The 24,826-nt window shown below is 38.6% G+C and overlaps 1 protein-coding gene across 2 annotated transcripts in view; it reads left to right on the top strand.

Moving 5' to 3' along the window:
* CFAP299 (cilia and flagella associated protein 299) overlaps positions 1–24,826 on the top strand; it is a 637,609-nt gene that overhangs the window by 521,472 nt on the left and 91,311 nt on the right. For both annotated transcript variants that reach the window (XM_061145195.1, XM_061145194.1), the window contains one exon: positions 18,865–19,007. In XM_061145195.1, the coding sequence (XP_061001178.1) occupies positions 18,865–19,007 (143 nt within the window). The remainder of the gene's footprint in view (positions 1–18,864; positions 19,008–24,826) is intronic.

Below are 24,826 nucleotides of genomic sequence, written 5' to 3'. Positions count from 1 at the left end.
AGAAATGATCAAAGTCCCAGGAAGGAAGACCCCATTCAATGCTGAAGCTTAGTTTATCTGACGTGTTATTGTTGTACCTACTCTACAGATTGCATTCACTCTTCAGATGACGAAATTGCCTTACAGGATTTTTGTGAGCTGTAAATGAGTTAACTTTTGTGAAAACTATCATGCAAAGACATCGTTTTTAGGTCTTTAACTCAGGGAAATTAAATAAGTTTATTTATTAACCTATCTGCTTTGCTAATGTAAATAAGTATCTGTTTATGAAAAATTCATGAATTTGACATTTCGGGTTTGAATGATCCACATTCACATTCTTGTTTCTCATAATCAAAATATCTGGTTTCAGCTAGATGGTATATGTTATGTTCTAATCTTCATTAATTAATCAGGTGTGTGCAAGCATGCTCCATCACTTCAGTCGTGTCCAACTCTTTCAGACTCTAGCCCTCACGTCTCCTCTGTTCATGGGATTCTCCAGGCAAGAATATTGGAGTGGGTTGCAATGCCTTCCTCCAGGGCATCTTCCCTACTCAGGAATTAAATCCTTGTCTCCTACATCTCCAGCATTGCAGGCAGATTCTTTACCACTGAGCTCCTAGGAAGCATCAATTAATAAGGTATAGCATCAACTGTTTCTGTGGCTGTGCCTATCAGTAATGTTTATCATAGGCTTAAAGTGCCTAAACAAGTCATACAGGCAGAAAGGACTGGATGACTTGATATTTTAAATTGATGTCAATATAAGTAGACAAGTTGGTATTTTGTCTTAAAGGTAAATGCTACTGGGTTGTTTGGACATAATTATCGTGGTTAAGAGCAAAGGTATTTTAAATGGGCAGATAACAAAGATAAACACACATTTATTATTTTTGTAATCTTGAGATCACAATGTTGTATCTGCATATTACCCTTAAACCATATCCTGCATGTTTTGAATTTCAGAGAGTTTAGGATTAAGGGTAGTTCTTTTTATCTAATGCTTATTCTCAGAGTTTGTTTTTATTTTTTTCCCTAGCATGATATGTAAGAGTTTTAGGTTCTTTAAAGATCCTCTGGACTTATGAGCAAGGAAGAAGAGGATCAAGATGATCTTATTTTTATTTAACATTTATTAAGCACACAAGTTATTCCAGAATTTTTGGAAAACACCAAACTAAAATAGCCTCCCCAAAAATGTGTTTACTTCTTGGGTTTTTAGATTCAGATGTCTGATCATTCCTGCCACTTTCCTTTTACACATGAAGAAAATGAGTCGCAAAAGCTTAAGTTGCTTATCTCTGGTCATATAGCTGGTTAAAGGCAGAACTGAGACTAGCCCCTGATGTTGTCCTTCCTACTCAGGTTAGACTCTTTCCACTGTCTCGAACTGCCACTCATAACAACGGAATCTTTTCAAGAAGGATAAATATGCCATTGTGTGCGTGCTAAGTTGCTTCAGCTGTGTCTGACTGTTTGTAACACTATGGACTATAGCCCACCAGCCTCCTGTGTCCTGGGATTCTCCAGGCAGGAATACTGGAGTGGGTTGCCACATCCTCCTCCAGGAGATATTCCCAACCCAGGGATCAAACCCGTGTCGCTGATGTCTCCTGCATTAGCAGTCGGGTTCTTTACCACTAGTGCCATCTGGGAAGCCCTAGATGCATACATACCCTCTTTTTTATAATAGATTCCCCTCCCATTTAGGTTGCCACAGAGCATTGAATAGAATTCCCTGTACAATACATTAGAATATGGGAAGACTGAGGGCAAAGATGTTGTCTTCTTTATCCATGTGCATAGCACACACTTTGCACATTGAATAACGGAGCTGCTGACCAGTGCTCATTTTCACATGACAATCAGTGCATCACCTTTGACTGAGGTAGTCATATTAATTCAAGCCTCGCTGTTCAATTAGCCTCACTTTTGTGGTCTCATTGTCAATAAAGGCCAAAAACTCTTTTTATCTAAAAGGAAATACCTCTAGAGCTGGTCTTGAAGATCTTAATGCTCAAAGTAACCACGCAAAGGTCCCTGTGCAAATAACATTTTATATCCCCATCTAAGTTGATGTCCCAACACAGTCCTGACTGTATTGTTCTGCCCAGATGAGCAGACAAGTCCACACAGGCTCAAAAATTCCCTTCACAATATATGCCTTAAACATGATTTTTAGAAAACAAGGAAGTAATTAAAATATTACAAAATTATACTGGGTAATATAAGTTATGGGCTTCCCAGGTGACACAGTGCTAAAGAATCCTCCTGCCAATTCAGGAGACACAAGAGATGCTGGTTTAATCCCTGGGTAGGGAAGATCCCCTGCAGTAGGAAATGGCAACCCATTCTGGTATTCTTGCCTCAAAAATCCCATGGACAGAGAAGCCTGGCAGGCTATAGTCCATGAGGTCCCAAAGAGTCGAACACAACAGAGTGCGTGAGCAGGCAATGTAAGTTACATCTAAGGTAGTGTTACAATTATAAAGTGAAAGTGAAGTCGCTCAGTCCTGTCTGACTCTGCAACCCTATAGACTGTAGCCTGCCAGGCTCCTCTGTCTTTGGGATTCTCTAGGCAAGAATACTGGAGTGGTGTCATTTCCTCCTCCAGGGGAATCTTCCCACCCCAGGGATCAAACCCAGTCTCCCACTTTGCAGGCAGACTCTTTATCCTCTGAGTCACCTATATTTCAAGCTAAATCCAAAAAATTATATTTGATCCTCAGACAACTAGAACTTGTGTGACAACTAAAACTTTAGCTAATTGGATGCTAAGACAATAATCCAAGTAAACAGGTACCTCTTTTAAAATGAAGCTTTTGTCCCAAATCTGATGATGAGTGAAACTAAATGAGAAGGATGCCTTTTTGTCTGTACTACATTTTGTTCTAAGTGACCCAAAATACTTGAAATAGACTGAGAAGAACTTCTTGTCTCTTTTTCACCCAAACTCTCTTCTATAAATCTTTGTTTATCAGTCTAACAAGAAAGTCTTGGCAAGAAAACAGGCCAGAATCTCTTTCTAAGGCCAAGAGGAAACTACCTAATCTGTTCACCCCAGTTTTTCTCAGTGTGTTAGCAAGGAAAAGAGACTGCATGCCCCTAGCCCCCTGCTAGACACATCCTGGAGCCTGACTCATCCCTTCTCCTTGGGGCTGATATCAGGGAGAAGATCCATACTTTGTCTGGACCTTCCTCTGGACAGAAAAAACAAATTACACATAGAAGAAGCTGCAGCATGTTATTGGGCAATATCCACGGGCTACTGAATTCTAATCCTGGCTCCACCACCTATTGTATGGGTGAACTTGGCCAAGTTTTTAACCAATGCTATCCTGGACACTAGGAAATGGTTGGCACCTCTTAACATTTTCAAATCTCTAGCTGATTTCTTTGTCCTTTCCTCACCATCCGGGTGGTAGAGGGGAGGTTGATCATAACAGGGATGAAAATGGACTCAGGAATCAGACAAATTAGGTTTCTAATTCTAGCTCGGTCACATATGGCTGTAACTTGGGAAAATTACTTCTCTCAAATCACAGTTTTCTAATCAGTAATGTGGAGGCAATCTGTGTGCTTATTTAGTAAGTTCACTCCAAGTACTAGGTGAAATGTTTATGTGAAGTGTTTGCATGTGCATGGAAACACTTGCATGTGAAAAATGAAATGCATGTGAAGTGTTTAGCACAGAGCATGGCCCAATCTGCAGAGTGCTTGACTTAGTCTGATAGTTTAACAAATATTGGATTTTAATAACAATAGCTGAAGCTTGAGGATGAGCTTAAATGAGACATGGGAAGAGGAAGCCTTTCAACCACCTGTGATCTTCAGCTCAGGGTCATCTCGGGCATCTAAATAACAATTGCTCTTTCATGTGATTCAGCCTAAGTCCTTAGGCTATGACACAAGGTATAGCCAACAAAACCCCCAAGGAGTCATGAACTTAACTCACCTTAAGTTTTCATTTCCTTAAGACTCTTTGCAGGAGTCAGTGGTGGACAGGGTTTGAGGGTCTGTAGTATTCTTAGTAAATCCAATCTCACTACCATTTCTTCAACCATAATGTAAGTCAGGTGCCAAGTTGCTGCCTAAAACATGACGAAAAGTGAAAATGTTAGTTGCTCAGTCATGTTTGACTTTTTGCCATCCTATGGACTGTAGTCTGCCAGGCTCCTCTGCCCATGGCATTCTGCAGCAAAGAATACTGGAGTGGGTTGCCTTTCCCTTCCTCAAAAGATTTTCCCAAGCCAGGGATCGAGTCTGCGTCTCTTATGTCTGCTGCATTGGCAGACGGGTTCTTTACAAATAGCGCGCCCTGGTAAGCTAAACCATATCTAAATAGAATTTATGTCTGTTGGGCTCATGTTGGTTTGCAGCAGCCCTCTAGTCCTGAAGGTTAGGGCAGAGTCTTATATGTCTCAGTTCTCTTTTCTGCTCTGTCCTCCATTCGTATCACAGCACAGTCTGCTCCAGCCCCACACTTTCTTCTAGGAAAGAACTTTGAAATTCCTGAGTGATATCTTTAAATTAAAATTCATGGTACTCTGTTACATGAAACTACTCAATGACTTCCTATTGCATTTAAGTCACACTGAAAGTTATTCTTAGAGCCCACTTAGTCTACAGAATTTGGGTCCTACTTAACTCCTAAAATTTATCTCAGGTCCTCCCTTCCCTGCCCCTTTCTCAAGTCTCACTATAATCTGGACACAATGACCTTTCTACTTTTTGAACAAGCCAGGTGACTTCCTGTAAGAAGGCCTTTGGATTTGCTATTCCTTCTGCCTGGAATGTTGTTCCCTAGCATCTTCCCCTGGCTTTCTCATTAGTCAAGTTTCAATTAAAACATTTCCTTCTCAGAGATGCCTGACTCTACCTCCTTGTCTAAAGTAACTAGGTTCTTTCCAATTAATAGGCACTCCACTGTTATCACAGCAAAATGTCTCTACTTGCAATTATTTGTTTACATATTTATGATTCTTCTTTCTTTACTGACAAGCATTATACTGACAGCAGGAACCTTATCTTATTTACAACTTATTGTCAGTGCCCGGAACAGTGATTTGCTTATAGGTTCTTAATAAATATTCATTAAATGTGAAAATGAGTGAATGGCCTGAAATTTTCCTTTAATACTCTGGTCACTTACCGATTCCCGTTTCCATATGTCTGAAATGTATTCAGCATTGAATAGCAATATTTAGGACTTTTCTACTTTTATAATAGTTATCTTTTACCTAATCCTTATAACTTTCCTTGTGGTCACCCTGCCTTTCACATTCTAGGTAATGCTACATGTACTTCTTTTGTTCATTTGCTTACTGATTGCTGGGTGGGGTGCCATCACCTCTCTCTGGGGGCTGAGGAGGAAGAGGTGGACACTTACTAAACCCTTGGAGAAGTCTTCGTTTTCTCCAGAAGGTCAACAGAATCCTCCAAGAAGATGAGGTCTAAGAATAAGAGAAAATGCACAGATGGTAAAGGAGAAGTTCATTCTAGATTTCTGGATCAGGAAGTTGTCTGTCTTCTTCGTTAGACTGTGAACTGCATGAGGTCAGGTTTTTATTCTGTTCAGTATTATTCCAGCACCTAGGACAGCACCCAGTACACGCTTGTCTTTCATTAAATATATTTGAATGAGTCCCTCCAAAGCATAGTATTTGATTAACTGTATTCAGAAGCCTATATTTAAAAATATAGATGAGTTTCTAACTTAGGATCATATGGAGGCAATGAGAAGATTTTTTGAGGTTGACAGAATCCAGTCTATAATGAGAATGATAAATAATTTATTACACATTCATATTCAATGAATTATAGAACCTCACTATCTAGTGAGTTCAGATATCAGTTTATAGTTTCTTCTCAGTAAGGAAGTGGTTTTAACCCATAATTAGTCTTGTTAATTGATGAGACTCTTTTCAGGCTTTGTCATATCCTCATTGTCATATCCTCATATGCAGTTATTCCACTGGGATGACCACACTCTCAGCCTCTCTTGTTTCTGGTTTCTTAGTCTTCAAAGGTGCCTGAAGCCCTTTGATCCAAACCAATAACACCCTGAAAAATTCTAAGTGCCTATGGGCTTGCTAAAGAGAATCCATATGCACCATTGTAGTCATTTTTCTCTTTTTCCCAGATGGTCCGTATTCTCCTAGGAAATTGTATTAGGCCTATAAGATGAATGTTCTCAATGTTAATGGTGGAAAGGAAGTAAAAATCCCCTGTTCATAAGAGTCATTTTGTTTTTTGGAAGCTGAATTGAAAACAAAACCTCCCTTCCTGCCTGCCACCCCCAAGCCTAGCAGAGGTTTCATAATCAAGTTGTTATTGTGGTTCTTTAGTGGCTCAGCTGTGTCCTACTCTTTGCAACCCCATGGACTGTAACCCACCAAGCTCCTCTGTCCATGGGATTCTCCACGCAAGAATACTGGAGTGGGTAGATCTTCCCAACTCAGGGATCAAACCCACATCTCCTGCATTGGCAGGTGGATTCTTTATCACTGAGTCACCTGGGAAGCCCAAGTTAGGTGTATATAGTCAAAGGCGTGGGTACAGATCCCAGCGTTATCAGCAAGTATTCCTCATACCTTGGTTTTATTTCTTCAGAGTCTCTTCCATTCTTCTCTGCACCCTCCTCTCTGCCTAAAAAGGCTGGTTCTATGTGATTACATGCATGGTATCAGGGCTCTGGCCCAAGTTAGATATGGCCAATATAAGGCTCCAGCAGTAAAGTATTTATCCCCTTGATCCTTCTTCTGCTTACAGCTCTCTCTGTCCCCTTGACATCAGGTATCTGCTCTTCTCCAGCATGTTTTCAGTCTGTACATCTCTCTCTCCCTCTTGGGTTGTGATAAACTCTGCTACCTGGGGGTGAGGAGAGGTTTGTGGCAGGAAAAGTGTCGGTATCATGAAGTACTGATGCTTCATGCAGTATCCCTTCTGGTGCCCCTTCATACCATCCACTAATCCCTGAATAATAAACAAATATTGCCATTATTTTCTATTGGAATTCTGACATGTTAACCATGCAAGCCTGCGCCCTAGCACTTCCTGCTTTGGCTTTCTTATCTATAAAATAGGATTACTAATGTTACCTACATTATGGGACTCCAGTTAGGATTAAGTGAGAGAAGATTAGACACATAGTAAATACTCTTTAGAAGTTAGATCTTATCACTAATATTATTTTGTTACATGGTGACACTTTCTGTGAAGCATGATTGAATAAATAGCAGATTATATTGGCAGATTATATTGCTAGACTTTGTTTAATCACCTCAAATACAAAACCGTGTTAGTTGTATACCTTTGAGATATCATATTAAGCATACAAAGTTAGATAATTTATAACAGAAATTTTTAGATGTTAGAAAACAATTGTTTGTCAAAACTTAGACTTCATTTAGCAAAATCATTTCTCTTTCAAACCAAAATGATTCCCTAAAGCTAATGATTCATAAAAGCATTCCAGGACCTTAAAATTCTAAGAAATAAAAATTCTTTTTTCATTTGTCTTTATCAGGGGGCATGCTGACAGTCTCAGGAGGGAATTACCAGAACTTAGCTTGTCGGACAGCTTTCATACCCTGAAATGGATGGTTCAGTTTTTATGCAGCAGCATACTGCTTAGTATGCTTTTTTACAAGTGACTTTGGCTTCACTGTTGAAAAAGTCCCGTTTCAATGTATCAGGTTTATGTCTCCTCATTAGTGTTTGGCAAGAAAAATCAGGCAACATATGTACTCAGCCCATAACAACTTTATGAATTTGTATTTTAATCCACTTCTGGGAAAAAGACAAGCAGCCAAGGATCCAAATGATATATTAATGGTCTAAATTGTGCTTTAATTCATCTTCTCCCAACACATGAGAAGTAATGAGGACCTAACTCAGCATTCCATAAGTTTTTTGGTTCACACTTGAGGTCACAGACCATCTCAGTAAAATCTCAGTTTCCAATACTTTTTGATATCTGAGCTCTCACCTCAATATAAAGAATGCTTGTGTCTTGATATTTATCAATAGCATCTTCTTATATTTTTCCTTGCTACCATTCTTGTTACTTAAAAATTCATGTCTTTTGCTTCCTTGCTTGTCAGACATTCAGTCATGTCTGACTCTTTGCGACACATAGTCTATAACCCGCCAGGCTTCTCTGTACATGGGATTCTCCCAGCAAGAATACTGAAGTGGGTGGCCATTTCCTTCTCCAGGGGATCTTTCCAACCCAGGGGTTGAAGCTGCATCTATTACATCTCCTGCATTGGCAGGGAGATTCTTTACCAGTAATACCATCCTTTTGCTTAGGTTGCAAATAAATTTAAAACTTTGGACTTTGCCAACAAAGGTACATCAAGTCAAAGCTATGGTTTTTCCAGTAGTCATGTACAGATGTGAGTTGGACTATAAAGCTGAGTGCTGAAGAATTGATGCTCTTAAACTGTGGTGTTGGAGAAGACTCTTAAGAGTCCCTTGGGTTGCAAGGAGATCCAACCAGTCCATCCTAGAGGAAATCAGTCCTGAATACTCATTGGAAGGACTGATTCTGGAGCTGAAACTCCAATACATTGGCCACCTGATGTGAAGAACTGACTCACTGGAAAAGACCGTGATGCTGGGAAAGATTGAAGATGGGAGGAGAAGGAGACGACAGAGGATGAGATGGTTGGATGGCATCACCGACTCAATATACATGAGGTTGAGTGGGCTCCAGGAGTTGGTGATGAACAGGGAAGCCTGGGGTGCTGCAGTCCATGGGGTCGCAAAGAGTTGGACACGACTGAATGACTGAACTGAAGTGAACTGAGTCATGGATTCAAATGAATATCATTTGATTTCCTGAAATATTTGTATTGGTTATAACTTGACTTATTCTAGAAAGGATTAAAGGGTCATATCTAAGGACAATGAACATTTTGGAAATGTTTCTTTTATAAACATAACATCATCATTTAGAAGAGCTCTTCAGTATATGAAGTATAGTTTTCATGTGTCTTTTGGGAAATTAACTGTGATTAAAAAGTTATTAGAGTGAATAAAACCATATACTCTGTGATTCCATTTATATGAAAAAATTCAGAAAAGGCAAGTCTATAGAGATACAGAGTAGATTAGTGGTTGCCTGGGACCTGGGGATGGGAACAGGAATGAATGCAAATGGGCACAGGGGATCTTTTCTGGGTGATGAAAATTTTCTAAAGCTAGATTATGTTACACTGCTATACAAATATACTAAAAACCATTGAATTTTACACTTAAAACTTTGGTATGAATTTTATGTTATATAAACTATACCTCAATAAAGTTATTATATTCTTTAAAAGAAAAAGGTTAGTAGAGAAATTTAAAACAATTATTTACAACATTTTCTAATTCCTATTGAAACAGTCAGTTCAGTTCAGTCACTCAGTCATGTCTGACTCTGCGACCCCATGGACTGCAGCAGGCCAGGCTTCCCTGTCTATCACCAATTCCCAGAGCCTACTCAAACTCATGTGCATCAAATTGGTGATGCCATCCAACCATTTTATCCTCTGTCGTCCCCTTCTCCTCCTGCCTTCAATCTTTCCCATATTAGTCTTTTCAAATAAGTCTTTTCTTTGCATCAGGTAGCCAAAGTATTGGAGTTTCAGCTTCAGAATCAGTCCTTCCAGTTAATATTCAGGACTGATTTCCTTTAGGATAGGCTGATTGGATCTCCTTGCAGTCCAAGGGACTCTCAAGAGTCTTTTCCAACATCAGAGTTCAAAAGCATCAATTCTTTGGAGCTCAGCTTTCTTTATAGTCCAACTCTCACATTCATACATGACTACTGGAAAAACCTTGGCTTTGACCAGACAGACCTTCATTGGCAAAGTAATGTCTCTGCTTTTTAATATGCTGTCTAGGTTGGTCATAGCTTTTCTTCCAAGGAGCAAGCAACTTTAAATTTCATGGCTGCAGTCACCATCTGCAGTGATTTTGGAGCCCAAGAAGATAAAGTCTGTCACTGTTTCCATTGTTTCCCCATCTATTTGCCATGAAGTGATGGAACCAGATGCCATGATCTTAGTTTTCTGAATGTTGAGTTTTAAGCCAACTTTTTCACTCTCCGCTTTCACTTTCATCAAGAGGCTCTTTAGTTCTTCTCTTTCTGCCATAAGGATGGTGTCATCTGCATATCTGAGGTTATTGATATTTCTCCCAGCAATCTTGATTCCACCTTGTGCTTCATCCAGCCTAGCATTTCGCATGATGTACTCTGCATATAAGCTAAACAAGCAGAGTGACAATATACAGCCTTAACATACTCCCTTCCTGATTTGGAACCAGTCTGTTGTTTCATGTCCAGTTCTAACAGATGCTTCTTGACCTGCATACAGATTTCTCAGGAGGCAGGTCAGGTGGTCTGGTATTCCTATCTCTTTCAGAATTTTCCACGGTTTGTTGTAATCCACACAGTCAAAGCTTTGACATAGTCAATGAAGCAGAAGTAGATGTTTTGCTGAAACTCTCTTGCTTTTTTGATGATCCAACAGATGTTGGCAATTTGATCTCTAATTCCTCTGCCTTTTCTAAATCCAGCTTGAACAGCTGGAATTTCATGGTTCACATACTGTTGAAGCCTGGGTTGGAGAATTTTGAGCATTACTTTGCTAGCATGTGAGATGAGTGCAATTGTGCAGTAGTTTGAAGATTCTTTGGCATTGCCTTTCTTTGGGATTGGAATGAAAACTGACCTTTTCCAGTCTTGTGACCACTGCTGAATTTTCCAAATTTGCTGGCATAGTGAGTGCAGCACTTTCACAGCATCATCTTTTAGGATTTGAAATAGCTCAACTGGAATTCCATCACCTCCACTAGCTTTGTTCATAGTGATGCTTCCTAAGGCCCACTTGACTTTGCATTCCAGGATGTCTGTCTCTAGCTGAGTGATCATACCGTCATGGTTATCTGGGTCATGAAGGTCTTTTTTGTATAGTTCTTCTGTGTATTCTTGCCACCTCTTCTTAATATCTTCTGCTTCTGTTAGGTCCATACCATTTCTGTCGTTTATTGTGCCCATCTTTGCATGAAATGTTCCTTTCGTATCTCTAATTTTCTTGAGGCGATCTCTAGTCTTTCCATTCTATTGTTTTCCTCTATCTCTTTTCATTGATCACTGAGAAAGTCTTTCATATCTCTCCTTGCTATTCTTTGGAATTCTGCATTCAGATGGGTATATCTTCCCTTTTCTCCTTTGCCTTTAGCTTCTCTTCTTTTCTCAGCTATTTGTAAGGTCTCCTCAGACAGCCATTTTTCCTTTTTGCATTTCTTTTTGTTTGAGTCACTCAGTCGTGTCCAACTATTGTGACCCCATGCACTGTAGCCCACCAGGCTCTTCTGTCCATGGGATTACCCAGGCATGAACTTCCGTCCGTAGTTCTTTAGGCAATCTGTCTATCAGATCTAATCCTTTGAATATATTCTATATTTTATCTTGAATCTATTTTATACATTGAAGCAGTAGAGGACTCCAAATAAGAAAACTTTCAATTACTAAAACTTGTCACACTCAGGCCGAAATAAACCTGATTCTTCAAAGGGGTTCCTATTATACGCATCTGGATGCCAAAATCATGACTTTATTGTTAATTAGATCCATCCTGTTTAATAACTGGAAAGATTGTTTAAAGTTTAACTTCAAAATACATTCAAAGTTCTGAGAATGAATAAACTTAACAAATGAATTGAACTGCAACCTAGACATAATTATATGCACCTATGTAATGGAATTCTGATATAATTATTGTATTTCCTTATCCAAAAGGAATTGACAAAACTGTTAACATATTATAACTACAATAGTGATAGTAATGCAAAAAATTTTAAACCAATATGTAATATTAATATTTTCTGAGTTTTTGCTAAATTCAAGTCATTGTTGTGTGCTTAGCAAAAACAGTCTTATTTAATTCATGCAGCAACCCTAAGAGGCAGGTATTATGACCATTTTGTAATGGAGGGAACTAAATCTTAAAAATGATAACTAACTTACCAGTGTCACAGAGTAAATAGATGGCAGGGCCAGCATTTGAATCCAGGTTTTATGTGTCTATGCACAGTGGTTGGAAGCATGGGATTCATGGAAGTAAATGTGTAAGGGTATGTGCCCCACTGTAGCTGAATGCCCTTAGGGAGATTCCTCAAATTCTCAGTTCTTTGAGGTCCTACATTTATAAAATGAGGATATTAATGCTATCTAACCCCAAATCACTGCAGATGGTGACTGCAACCATGAAATTAAAAGACACTTACCCCTTAGAAGGAAAGTTATGACCAACCTAGATAGCATATTAAAAAGTAGAGACATTACTTTGCCAACAAAGTCCCGTCTAGTCAAGGCTATGGCTTTTCCAGTGGTCATGTATGGATGTGAGAGTTGGACTGTGAAGAAAGCTGAGCACCGAAAAATTGATGCTTTTGAACTATGGTGTTGGAGAAGACTCTTGAGAGTCCCTTGGACTGCAAGGAAATCCAACCAGTCCATCCTAAAGGAGATCAGTCCTGGGCATTCATTGGAAGGACTGATGTTGAAGCTGAAACTCCAATACTTTGGCTACCTCATGAGAAGAGTTGACTCATTGGAAAAGACCCTGATGCTAGGAGGGATTGGGGGCAGGAGTAGAAGGGGACGACAGAAGATGAGATGGCTTTATGGCATCACTGACTCGATAGGCATGAGTTTGAGTAAACTCCGGGAGTTAGTGATGGACAGGGAGGCCTGGCGTGCTGCGATTCATGGGATTGCAAAGAGTTGGACACGACTGAGTGACTGAGCTGAACTGAACCTTTATGTATATATGTACATATATATACACACGCATATGTGTGTGTGTGTGTGTGTGTGTTTTAGAGAATTAAATACAATGATAAATATGAAGCTAATATTTTGCTCAGAACATAGTGTTTTATTAATAAATTATAGTAGTATTAATGGTAGGGGTAATTAGTCTTGACTTTGGAGGAATATACATTTTGCAAATGAATGCATTAAATTAATTAATCAAGAGTATTAGTTAACTTTATTCTAATTCTCTAATTCCTCTCACCTCTTCTGTTTCACTATTTTTTTCTGTTATCCTACTCTATACTTTTAAATGATATGTTTTGAAAGCTAAATGTCATTTCCTGACTATTACCAATTACTGTAACTCAATAATTTTGGCTTCCCTGATAGCTTAGTTGGTAAAGAATCTGCCTGCAATGCAGGAGACCCTGGTTTGACCCCTGGGTTGGGAAGATCCCTTGGAGAAGGGATAGGCTACCCACCTCAGTTTTCTTGCCTGGAGGATTCCATGGACTGTATAGTCCATATGGTGGCAAAGAGTGGGACATGACTGAGTGACTTTCACTTTCAATAGTTCTAATCAGAGTTTTAAAATAATCCATAAAGCATGCTATTCATTTGGAAGATTTTTCATTTCACTGATTTTTTTATTTTACTAAAAAGTTTTTAAAATATACTTTTACACATGTGTACCCATACTTGGAAAGACATGAATAAAGAAATTTTTGTTTTCTCTGTACAGATTTTTGTGAAAACAGCTTCTTGCAATTATTTTTCTAGGTTTGAAATCATAGAAAGTTTAATTTAACATTTAGCTTTTCTTGAAGATAAAAAAATCATAGATACAATGATTACAAGAATTTCTATTGGGAAAGAAAACCATATTTGCATGTTGCTTACAAATTGGTCAAACAGGGCTAAAGGTATGGGTCTGACAACACCTAAATGTGAACTTAGAAGTTTCATGCAATACAAAAGGAAAAGGTTATCCTGTTACTCTGTAAAGTAGAAAGACAAACAGGAAGAAGAGAGAGGTTGCAAGAAGGCTTAACTACAATATCATATTAGCTTCAGGTGTACTACATAGTAATTCAATATTTTTATGTATTATACTCCATACAAAGATATAACACGACATTGACTATGTTCCCTTTGCTGTACATTACATCCTTGTCATTTATTTATTTTATTTATACCTAGCGACGTGTACTTCCTAATCCTCTCCATCTATTTTGTCCCCTCTAGTAACCACTAGTTAATTCTCTGTATCTGTGAGTCTGTTTCTGGTTTTTGTTGTATTTGTTTAGTTTTTAGATTTCACATATAAGTGAAAACGTACAGAATCAATCAACTATACTTCAATAAAAAAGAAAAAGAAAAAAGAAAGAGGAGGCTTAACTAGTTAAATGCTTAGGTCCAAGCAGAATTTTGGATTCTTGTTTATTTTGTTATGGTTTGTTTTGTTTTATTTGGGGGAGTGTTCAGTTTGGTTTGGTGTAGAGACTTGCTGGATTTTGCAGGAACCTGACTAAGGGCACAGGACTTATGAATATAGAGAGGCATTAAGAGTTTGAACAATCCACCCAAAGACATGCAGTGAACATGGAGGGAATCACACTTACACTTACACCCAGTTTGACCTTTCTTGCAGCTATCTGGTTTCAAAAAAACCCAAAATCTCAGGACTCACAAAAATCACAGAGCAAGCTCTTAATTCTCAAAGGCTGGAGAAGTAAGATTTTAGATTTCTATGTACAGAGGGCCTTTTTAAAAAACTTTTTATCTTGTATTGGGGTATAGCCAATTAAAAGCTTCCTTGGTGGTTCAGATGGTAGAGAATCTGCCTGCAATATGGGAGACCTGGGTTTGATCTCTGGGTTGGGAAGATCTCCTGGAGGAGAACATGGCAACCCACTCCAGCATTCTTGCCTGGAGAATCCCATGGACAGAGGAACCTGGTGGGCTACAGTCCATGGGGTCGCAAAGAGTCGGACACAACTGAGTGACTAAGCACAGCAAATAGCCAATTAAAATGCTGAAAAAGTTTCAGATGAACAGTGTAGGGACTCAGCCACACACATACATGTATCCATTCCTCCCCAAACTCCCCTCCCATTCAGCTGCCATGTAACTTTCAGCAGAGTTCCCTGTGCTATACAGTAGGTCCTTGTGGGTTATCCATTTTAAATATAGCAGTGTATACATATCCACCTCAAATTCCCTAACTATCCATTCCCCTCATCCTTCCCCCTGACAACCATGGTGTGTTACCTAAGTCTGTGAGTCTCTTTCTGTTTTGTAAGTAAGTTTATTTGTAGCATTTCTCTTTAGATTCCACATATAAGGGATGTCACACAATATTTCTCCTCTGGATAGAGAGCTTTAATGAACATATAATAAGTGTATATGTTATATACATATAATATATGTATATTATATATATATATGTATATATATATAACAAAATGATACGTATTTTGCTTATTGTTGCTCCTGTCCAACTAAGTCAGATTTAGTTGCTTAGTCATGTCCGACTCTTTGTGACCCCATAGACTTAGCCCACCAGGCTCCTCTGTGGATTCTCCAGGCAAGAATATTGGAGTGGGTTGCCATGCCCTCCTCCAGGGTATCCTCCCAACCCAGGGATCAAACCCAGGTCTCCTGTATTGCAGGCATTTTAGAAAATTAGTCACTTTACCCATAAGAACATTAAAGACTAAAGATGTTTAGATACTTGACTCAGTTAAAAACTAAACAATCAAGCTTATATTTTAATACTTTACAATCTTTATTCTATAATATTTATGTTTTTATTCCCTTTGATCTAGAACTTAATAATAAATATAAATTTACTACAGTGCTCATTTGTGTCCCACTCTTATAACCTACTAAGCTCTGTCTCTGGGATTTCCCAAGCAAGAATATTGGAGTGAGTTGCCATTTCCTCCTAAACTCAGGCATTAATGCATGTTGCAAGTTAGTTTTTAGATTTTATCCAGAACTCTTATTTGTTTTCAGCAGAAAAGTCAGTAACAACATCTGCTATGCTATTCTGCTGGAAAAATATCTGGTCCATCTCTTATTTTATTTGCTTGAACTCCAAAATCACTGCAGACAATGACTGCAGGCATGAAATTAAAAGACGCTTGCTCCTTGGAAGAAAAGTTATGACCAACCTAGACAGCACACTAAAAGGCAGAGACATCACTTTGCCAACAAAGGTCCACACACTCAAAGCTATGGTTTTTCCAGTAGTCATGTATGGATATGAGAGTTGGACTATAAAGAAGGCTGAGTGCTGAAGAATTGATACTCTCGAACTGTGGTGCTGGAGAAGACTCTTGAGAACCCCTTGGACAGCAAGGAATCAAACCAGTCTATCCTAAAGGAAATCAGTCCTGAATATTCATTGGAAGGATTGATGCTGAAGCTGAAGCTCCAATACTTTGACCACCTGATGTGAAGAACTGACTCATTTGAAAAGACCCTGATGCTGGGAAAGATTGAGGGCAGGAAGAGAAGTGGGCAACAGAGGACGAGATGATTGAATGGCATCACCAAATCAATGGAAACGAGCTTGGGCAAACTCTGGGAGACAGTGAAGGACAGGGAAGCCTGGCGTGCTGCAGTCCATGGGTTGCAAAGAGTCGGACACAACTTAGCAACTGAATAACAACAGAATCTCTCATTTTGAAAGACAGAGACAAAAACAGAGACAGAGAAACAGAAGAGCTTTTTGTTGTTGTTATTGTTAATAGAGTTCCATTTTGAAAGTAGAGGACTTATTCTGGGCCTTTTTTCCATCTCCATGTCCCTGCATGACTTGCTAACATCAGGAGCAGCCATAATGGAATAAAGATTATAAGTACCTTTCAAACAGCATATGAAATATTAATAGCCCATGGCCTCAGTTACGTTGGGATAGCAACACTAGTTATTGCTTTAGTAGCGTGAGAGTTTCAGGAAGTCTCTTTGAGTTACTAACCATTTGGATTTTGTGTTCTTTACACTAAAAGCTAAGTGACTAAAAGCATGGAGAAATCTATATAAATTTAACTGGGAGTTATGAAGGGGTAATGAGATGGACTAAGGATTGAGTCTATCTAAATTTGACCACAGGAATAGTAATGAATGTTTGTTCATCCAGTCATTTCTGAGGGAAACATCACTAATCCAGCACAATATTCCCTCCTCTCGTGCTAAGAAAGGGCCTCAGCATACTTAGCACAGTATTCCCAGCACCCAATGCCATGCCAGAATAGGCTGGAAGACAAAACATCAGCAGAGTAACAAATAATTGTAAATTATATCTCTGTTCTTCCATTTTTAAGTTGGCATGTTGTTAACAGCATATTTTCATAAGTGTAGCAGGGAAAAGAATTATTTCAATTTTCTAACTTCACCCTTTTGGAAACTCTGCTATCTAAGGTAACCCCTGTAAGTGCTCCCTATAATTGACTATACAAAGACCCAACAAGTAACCATCCAGTAATTGCTCAAGAGGAAAAGGAAGTCTTGTTTACAGATTCCTCCAAATATAGAACTTCGCCATGAAACTCTACACTTTGATCTAGATTTGGAAATGAATACATTATGAGCTTTTCCAATTACATTTAGAGCTTTGTTTTCTTTTTTTTTTTTTTCTCTGCACTCCCCGCCCCCATAGAACTTGAGATCCATGTGTTGGCTTGACAGAAAGAAGACTACACATCTTCCATTTCCATTATCTTGTTCCCACTTTACGCCCTTTCTATCAACTGTTACCTTTAGTTTATAGGCTTCTATTCTGGATCTCTGCATGGCTTACCTCTTCTCAGCCTTCAAGTCTTGGCATAAAGGTCTTCTCAAGGTCTTTTCTAATCCCTCTACCTAAAGTAGCCTTTACCACCATGAACCTGTCTAGCCAATCATCTTCTTTATTTTCTTATGACACTTATCCCTCACTATAAGTGTTGTTTTCTTTTAATGTCTATTGGCTACTTCTGCTTACCTCAACGGAAGTAGCCAATAGACATTAAAAGAAAACAACACTTATAGTCCCAAGAGATCAGGACCTTTACTGTCTTGTTTATCACTGTATCCTTGGCACATTCAACAATGTCTAACGTGTTGTAGCCACTCAATGATATTTGTGAAGGGATTAATGTAAAGGAGAAATATGTAATTTCTGTAAGTTTTGACCTATGGAATTAATTTTGTAAAGAGATTTCAATTTTTGACTGTTATGATAATAAAGAAGAGAGACCCCATTTCTATTTTTGTAACAGAAAATATGTAGGTGTTCAAATGAAAAAAGAATGCAGTGATTCAGAAGTATAGACACATGAGCCTGGGTTTTATTCTGAGTTTTTCAACCTACTAGCTGTATAAGGAACTCAACTTCTTTCTCAGTTTTTAAAATTTACAAAATGATGACAAAGAAAAGACAGTAGGATTGGAAAAGGACATTACAAACACCAAAAATAATGTCTGTCATTAGGAATAAGCTAATGTATTAAATAAATTAATTATAAACACTGAAAATAATGTATTACAAACACTTAAAATAATGTCTGTCCTTAGGAATACTTCTATGAATTATTTGTTGATATTGTTATATACAATTACTGTAAGTTAATTAGTGTTAGTTGCTCAGTCGTGTCCAACTCTTTGCAATCCCATGGACTGTAGCCTGCCAAGCTCCTCTGTCTGTGAAATCTCCAGGCAAGAATACTGGAGTGGGTAGCCATGCCCTTCTCCATGGGATCTTCCCAAGCCAGGGGTCAAACCTGGCTCTCCCCCACTGCAGGCGGATTCTCTACTGTCTGAGCCACAAGGGAAGCCCTGAATTGCTGTAAATGAACATTATATGCATATTCAGTTAACTTTTCATGGGTTTCTTCATTGTCAGGAGAAAGTAATAATACCTACCTTATAGGCTTTTAGTAAGGGTGAAATGTAAAGCCCTAAGAATAAGCTATAACACATGCATCATTCAATAACTGTAGATTTTATTATCAGGTAAAATTTACTCAAATGACTTTCATTCACTTACTGTCTCTCTATTCTCTGTTTTTCTGTGTTACTAGTCCGTGATCTTTATTCGTGACAAAAATTCTCATGGGCAGGAGGTATCAGGATACATTGACTATGCCCACAGGCTGAAGACTGAAGATTTTGAAGTCTACTTTAGTGGAAAAAAAAGACTTCTTCCAAGACCCACAGATATGAGGTAAAGTGCAACACATTGCTCACACCTTCAAGAGTAAAGATAAAGGTTATTTGTTTTATTTTCTGGAACTCCAATGTATATATATAGGAGTGGTTGGAATAAAAAAGTAAGTAAATTTTAAACTGGGGACTGAACATAGATGTGTTTATTCCATTAACAGGCCAATGAAGGGAACTCTTCAGAGATGAGATAAGTGAATTCTCAGTGACATTTCTTTTAAATGATAAGTAGAACCTAAAAATTGCTAACCTCACAAGGCTCTTACACCACTTGGGACTTTGCCTATCTAGAAGTCTCAAGAGCAGTCCAGGGAATACATTTTCCTCTCACTTTTTTTTTTTTTTTTGGTCACCAACCAAAGTCCAGGCCTCTGAGTAGCTCACACTCCCTTATTTTCACCACTGGCCTATTTGGAGATTTCTTCTACTCATGGTTGTTTTTACTAACCCCTACCCTTTCCTCCGATGCCCTCATCCCATAACATAGGATCTACTCAACAAAGTCAATCCACATGCAGATCCTTACCCTTCTCCCACCTTCTGAGTAGCTCTCAAGCTCAACTTTTATTATACACCTCTCACTCATGCTAGAACACAATAGTTGTAGCAGCATTCTGCTTTATCTCTTCACTGCTGTATCCAGATTATGTTTTGACACTTGTAACAACACTTTTCCTCTGCCATCTCTGCCATCTGGTGTCCATCCTTCTTGCTGTCATCTAGAGTTCCTAACCCATCACCATTTCACAGACATACTCCTTTCCCTATCCAACCTAGATGCAGAGAAATATCATTTAATTTACCTCTTACAATAATCCCTGCTGCCCATGACTTTTCTGGGCCTTGATTGTATCTATCCTGCTAACCCTCAGGTTGATTGAGCCAGTCATCCTCTTGTCTTCAAGATCCCTGGGTAATGTTGAAGGAAATTTTGGGGTATTTCAAAAAGGTGTGGATGGCTGCTACCAATAATTTATGGTCTCCAAAGTCAGCCAGGCCCTCAGCCATCCATCTATATGTTTTTTCTCAGTTCTTAATTTCACCATTCTCCCCAATGCCCCCAAATAGTCTGAAGCTTCATCATTTTCTCAAAACCATTGTTCTCAACTCTGACCTTAACTCCTCTCCATATATGATTTGCTTCACATTTCACAGAGAACACGGGGTCTAAACATAGAAACCACTGCCTAATCTGGCTCTCTCTCAACCCAAATCAGCTTCCTCATTAGCAGGTGCCCCCCTCAGAGTATTCTTCTGATTATTCCCAGTCACAGTTCCATTCTGGCAGCTACTGGCTCCTGGGCCCACCATCTACATGCAAAACATGTCCATCCCTAACTCTCAGAACACCGTCATGCCGTCTTTCCCTCAGCCAACCTCTCAGAGGTTCAGTCTGCTGCAAACTTGTACACATTTCCCCAACACAGCAAGGCTTGGGATTTCCCGAGAACCATGAGGGAATGTGTGCCTTAAGAGTGACTAAGGGTTTTCTGGCGACATTTCTGAAATAAAATGTCTGACCACAAGTACTTGTACCTGCTTTTATTTTATTTTATTATTAGTTGGAGGCTAATTACCTTACAATATTGTAGTGGGTTTTGTCATATATCTATTTATTTGGCTGCATCAGGTCTTCGCTGAAGCATGCAGGATCATCACTGTGTCATGTGGCTCTTTTGTTGCAGCCCACAGACTCTCTAGTTGTAGCACGTGGGCTCACTAGTAGCGGCACATGGGCTTAGTTGTGGAATCTTAGTTCCCTGACCAAGAACTGAACCCACATTTTCTGCATTGCAAGGCAGATTCTTAACCACTGGAACACCAAGGAAGAAACTTTTTTTTTCTTAAAAAATATCAATATTTCATTTTTATTAAGTGAAATACATGCATTTATTCTCACCACATTTTCCCAGATGCAGAAAAAAAAAGAACTCCTTGACTTGGTTAGATCTAATTTATTCAACTTGTTTTTTTTTTTTTAATCCTTTCACCCCTTTTTCCAGTGAAGCCATGCTTAATCTGTTATTCTCTTTTTTTCATACATTCTCATACTGACGCTATCAGCTGGCTCCTTTATCTTACCTCTAGACATGCTGAAGCTATTTCTATAAGAAATCCTTTTTGAGTTCCAAGTGTTTACCTACCTCTTTTATAGTTTCCAGCTAAACTCTTCCAAATAATAAGTACTTTCAATTCTCACTTCTCATGGAGGTGATAACCTACTATTTTTAGCCCTCTGCCACTGTTATTCAAATGAAACAACTCCTGCGAAATTACAAGTGACTGCCAATTTCAAACTTCTATGTGCTATTTTCAGTTCTCATCTTATTTAACTTCTTTACATCATTTGATTACTGTTGCTTAATCAGTATGCTGATTAATTCTTTCTTCTCAAATCTATTCAAACACACTAACATTTTATATCAGAATCCCTCATTGAATCCTCCCCTTGTTTATTTCATGCATGAAGGTGATCACCAGAGTTCATTCTTGGACTTCTTTTCATAACACGTGGGTGATTTGATCACTTTTCTGGACTGGAGTTGTCTTTGAAACTAGAACAGATCTCTTTATTTAAGACTCAATTATCCTGCTACTCACTTGAAAAACTTCTGAATATCCCAGTTCAGTTCAGTCACTCAGTTGTGTCCGACTATTTGTGACCCCATGGACTTCAGCATAACAGTTTTCCTTGTCCATCACCAACTTGTGGTGCTTACTCAAATTCATGTCCATCACATTGGTGATGCCATGCAACCATCTCACACTCTGTGGTCGTCTTCTCCTCCCGCCTTTAATCTTTCCCAGCATCAGGGTCTTTTCCAATTAGTCAGTTCTTTGAAACGCCAAAGTATTGGAGTTCAGCTTCAGCATCAGTCCTTCCAATGAATATTCAGGACTGATTTCCTTTAGGATGGACTGGTTGGATCTCCTTGCAGTCCAAGGGACTCTCAAGAGTCTTCTCCACCACCACAGTTCAAAAGCATCAATTCTTTGGTGCTCAGCCTTCTTTCTAGTCCAACTCTCACATCCATACATGACTATTGGAAAAACCATAGCTTTGACCAGATGGACCTTTGTTGGCAAAGTGATGTCTCTGCTTTTTAATATGCTGTCTAGGTTGGTCATAGCTTTTCTACCAAGGAGCAAGCATCTTTTAATTTCTTGGCTGCAGTCACCATCTACAGTGATTTTGAAAGTCTGTCACTGTTTCCACTGTTTCCCCATCTATTTGCAATGAGGTGATGGGACCAGATGGCATGATCTTAGTTTCCTGAATGTTGAGCTTTAAGCCAACTTTTTCACTCTCCTCTTTCACTTTCATCAAGAGGTTCTTTAGTTCTTCTTTGCTTTCTGCCATGAGGGTGGTATCATCTGTATATCTTATGTTATTGATATTTCTCCCAGCAGTCTCGATTCCAGCTTGTGCTTCATTCAGCTCAACATTTCTCATGATGTACTCTGCATTAAGTTAAATAAGCAGGGTGACAATATACAGCCTTGACATACTCCTTTTCCTATTTGGAACCAGTCTCTTGTTCCATGTCCAGTTCTAACTGTTGCTTCTTGACCTGCATACAGCTTTCTCAGGAGGGAAGTCAGGTGGTCTGGTATTCCCATTTGTTGAAGAATTTTCCACAGTTTATTGTGATCCACACAGTCAAAGGTGTTGGCATAGTCAATAGAACAGAAGTAGGTGTTCTTCTGGAACTCTCTTGCTTTTTCGATGATCCATCGGATGTTTGCAATTTGATCTCTGGTTCCTCTGCCTTTTCTAAATCCAGTGTGAACATCTGGAAGTTCACGGTTCATGTGCTGTTGACATCCTGACATCATACCTAAGAAAATGATTCCCTAATATATCTAATTCATATTTCATGTAATGTCTTAAGGTTATCTTTTCATAATTGGTTTGATTAAATCAAACTCCAAACAATACTGTGTTATCATTTTACTTTATAACTGCCCCCCTCCTTTTTATCTTTTATGCTGTTGATTTTTTGGAGAAGATAGATTGTTTGTCCTAAGAAATGTCTTATATTCTAAATGTAACCAATAACTCTTGTGCTGTATTTTGCTACACACTCACTCCATCCTATCTCCTGGCTTGATGAAATTCGGTTTCAACTTTATTAGGTAAGATTTTTTAAAAAATGCATGAAGTTCTGTGAGTTTCATCAGGGAGGTCAGATGGTCTCAGTCTGATGACTCCATTAGAAAGTTTCCGTCCAGTCTTTCCCAGTGGTTTTAGCACAATAATGAAGGCTACCTCAATGTTTTAAATAAGGATTGTGTAATGATGATTTTCTATTTTTCATTCTGTATTTAACCTAGGATTCTGCCACAGAGAATATCTTTTTCTCATAGTTTATTTGATTGCCCTGAAATAGAATTCAATTCATGCAAAAAGACAAAAATAAACACTTTATTATTTTCCTAAGTTTATCAAAAAATGCAAAACCAAAAGCACAAAAGAGAATGCAGATAATGCCAAATTATGTTCAAAGTGGTCATGCTATTGTATATTCACCAAAAATATTATATAGATTCTCTCATTAGCCCTCGTCCTCACTGACACATGGCATGGACAGACTATTTTTCCACTGTACTAGGCTATAAATGATCATTCACACTGGTCTTAATTTTTATTTCTGTGATTACTAGTCAGAATGGGAATCTTTTATTGGCAACTCAGATTTCCTTTCTGTGAAGGATCTGTTAAGACTTTTCCTCATTTTTCTCTTGGTTACGTGTTTTTCCTTTTCTTGTAAATTGTAGGAGTTCCTTTTATTTTTTAAACATTGATTAATCCTTTGCCTCTTATATGTATTGAAAATATGTAGTCTTCTAGTGTGTGATTCTTTCACTTTCTTAAGAGGGACTTTTGATAGTCAGAAGTCAGAAGTTTTGATAGATTAGTTCATTTTATTGATCTTTTCCTCAGAGGTTTGCAGTTTTGTGTTTTGTTTAACAAATCCGTACCTTTCTGGAAGTCATAAAGATATTGTCCTATTAAAGTATCGTGATTTTGCTTTTTTATTTTGTATCTTTAACCTACCAGAATTTAGTACTGTATATGGTAGTTGGTAAGGGTCCACTTTTTTACATTGGAATATAATTGCTTTACAATATTGTGTTAGTTTCTGCTGTAGGGCAAAATGAATCAACTATATGTATACATATGTCCCCTTTCTCTTAGACCTCCCTCCCACCCTCCTATACCACTCTTCTAGAGAATGGCCTCATGGAACAGGAGTGGAAATGGAAGGCGGAGGAAAATGGAAGATTAGAATTGACATATACACTGTCGTTCAGTCACTAAATCATGTCTGACTGTTTGCGACCCCATGACCTGCAGCACGCCAGGCTTCCCTGTCCTTCACTATCTCCCAGAGTTTGCTCAAACTCATGTCCGTTGAGTCAGTGATGCCATCCAATCATCTCACCCTCTGTCTTCCCCTTCTCCTCCTGCCTACAATCTTTCCCAGCATCAGGGTCTTTTCCAATGAGTTGGCTCTTCACATCAGGTGGCCAAAGTACTGGAGTTTCAGCATCAGTCCTTCCAATGAATATTCAGGGTTGATTTCCTTTAGGATTGACTGGTTTGACCTCTTTGCTCTCCAAGGGACATTTAAGAGTCTTCTCTAGAACAACAGTTCAAAGACTATCAATTCTTGGGTGCTCAGCCTTCTTTATGGTCCAACTCTCACATCCGTACATGACTGTTGGAAAGACCATAGCTTTGACTATATGGACCTTTGTTAGCAAAGTGATGCCTCTTGCTTTTTAATATGCTGACTAGATTTGTTATAGCTTTTC

The sequence above is a fragment of the Dama dama genome, chromosome 6, assembly GCF_033118175.1.
Source record: "Dama dama isolate Ldn47 chromosome 6, ASM3311817v1, whole genome shotgun sequence".
NCBI classification, from domain to species: Eukaryota; Metazoa; Chordata; class Mammalia; order Artiodactyla; family Cervidae; genus Dama; species Dama dama.
Note: the sequence above shows the minus strand (reverse complement) of the source record. Positions and strands in the feature narration are given on the sequence as shown.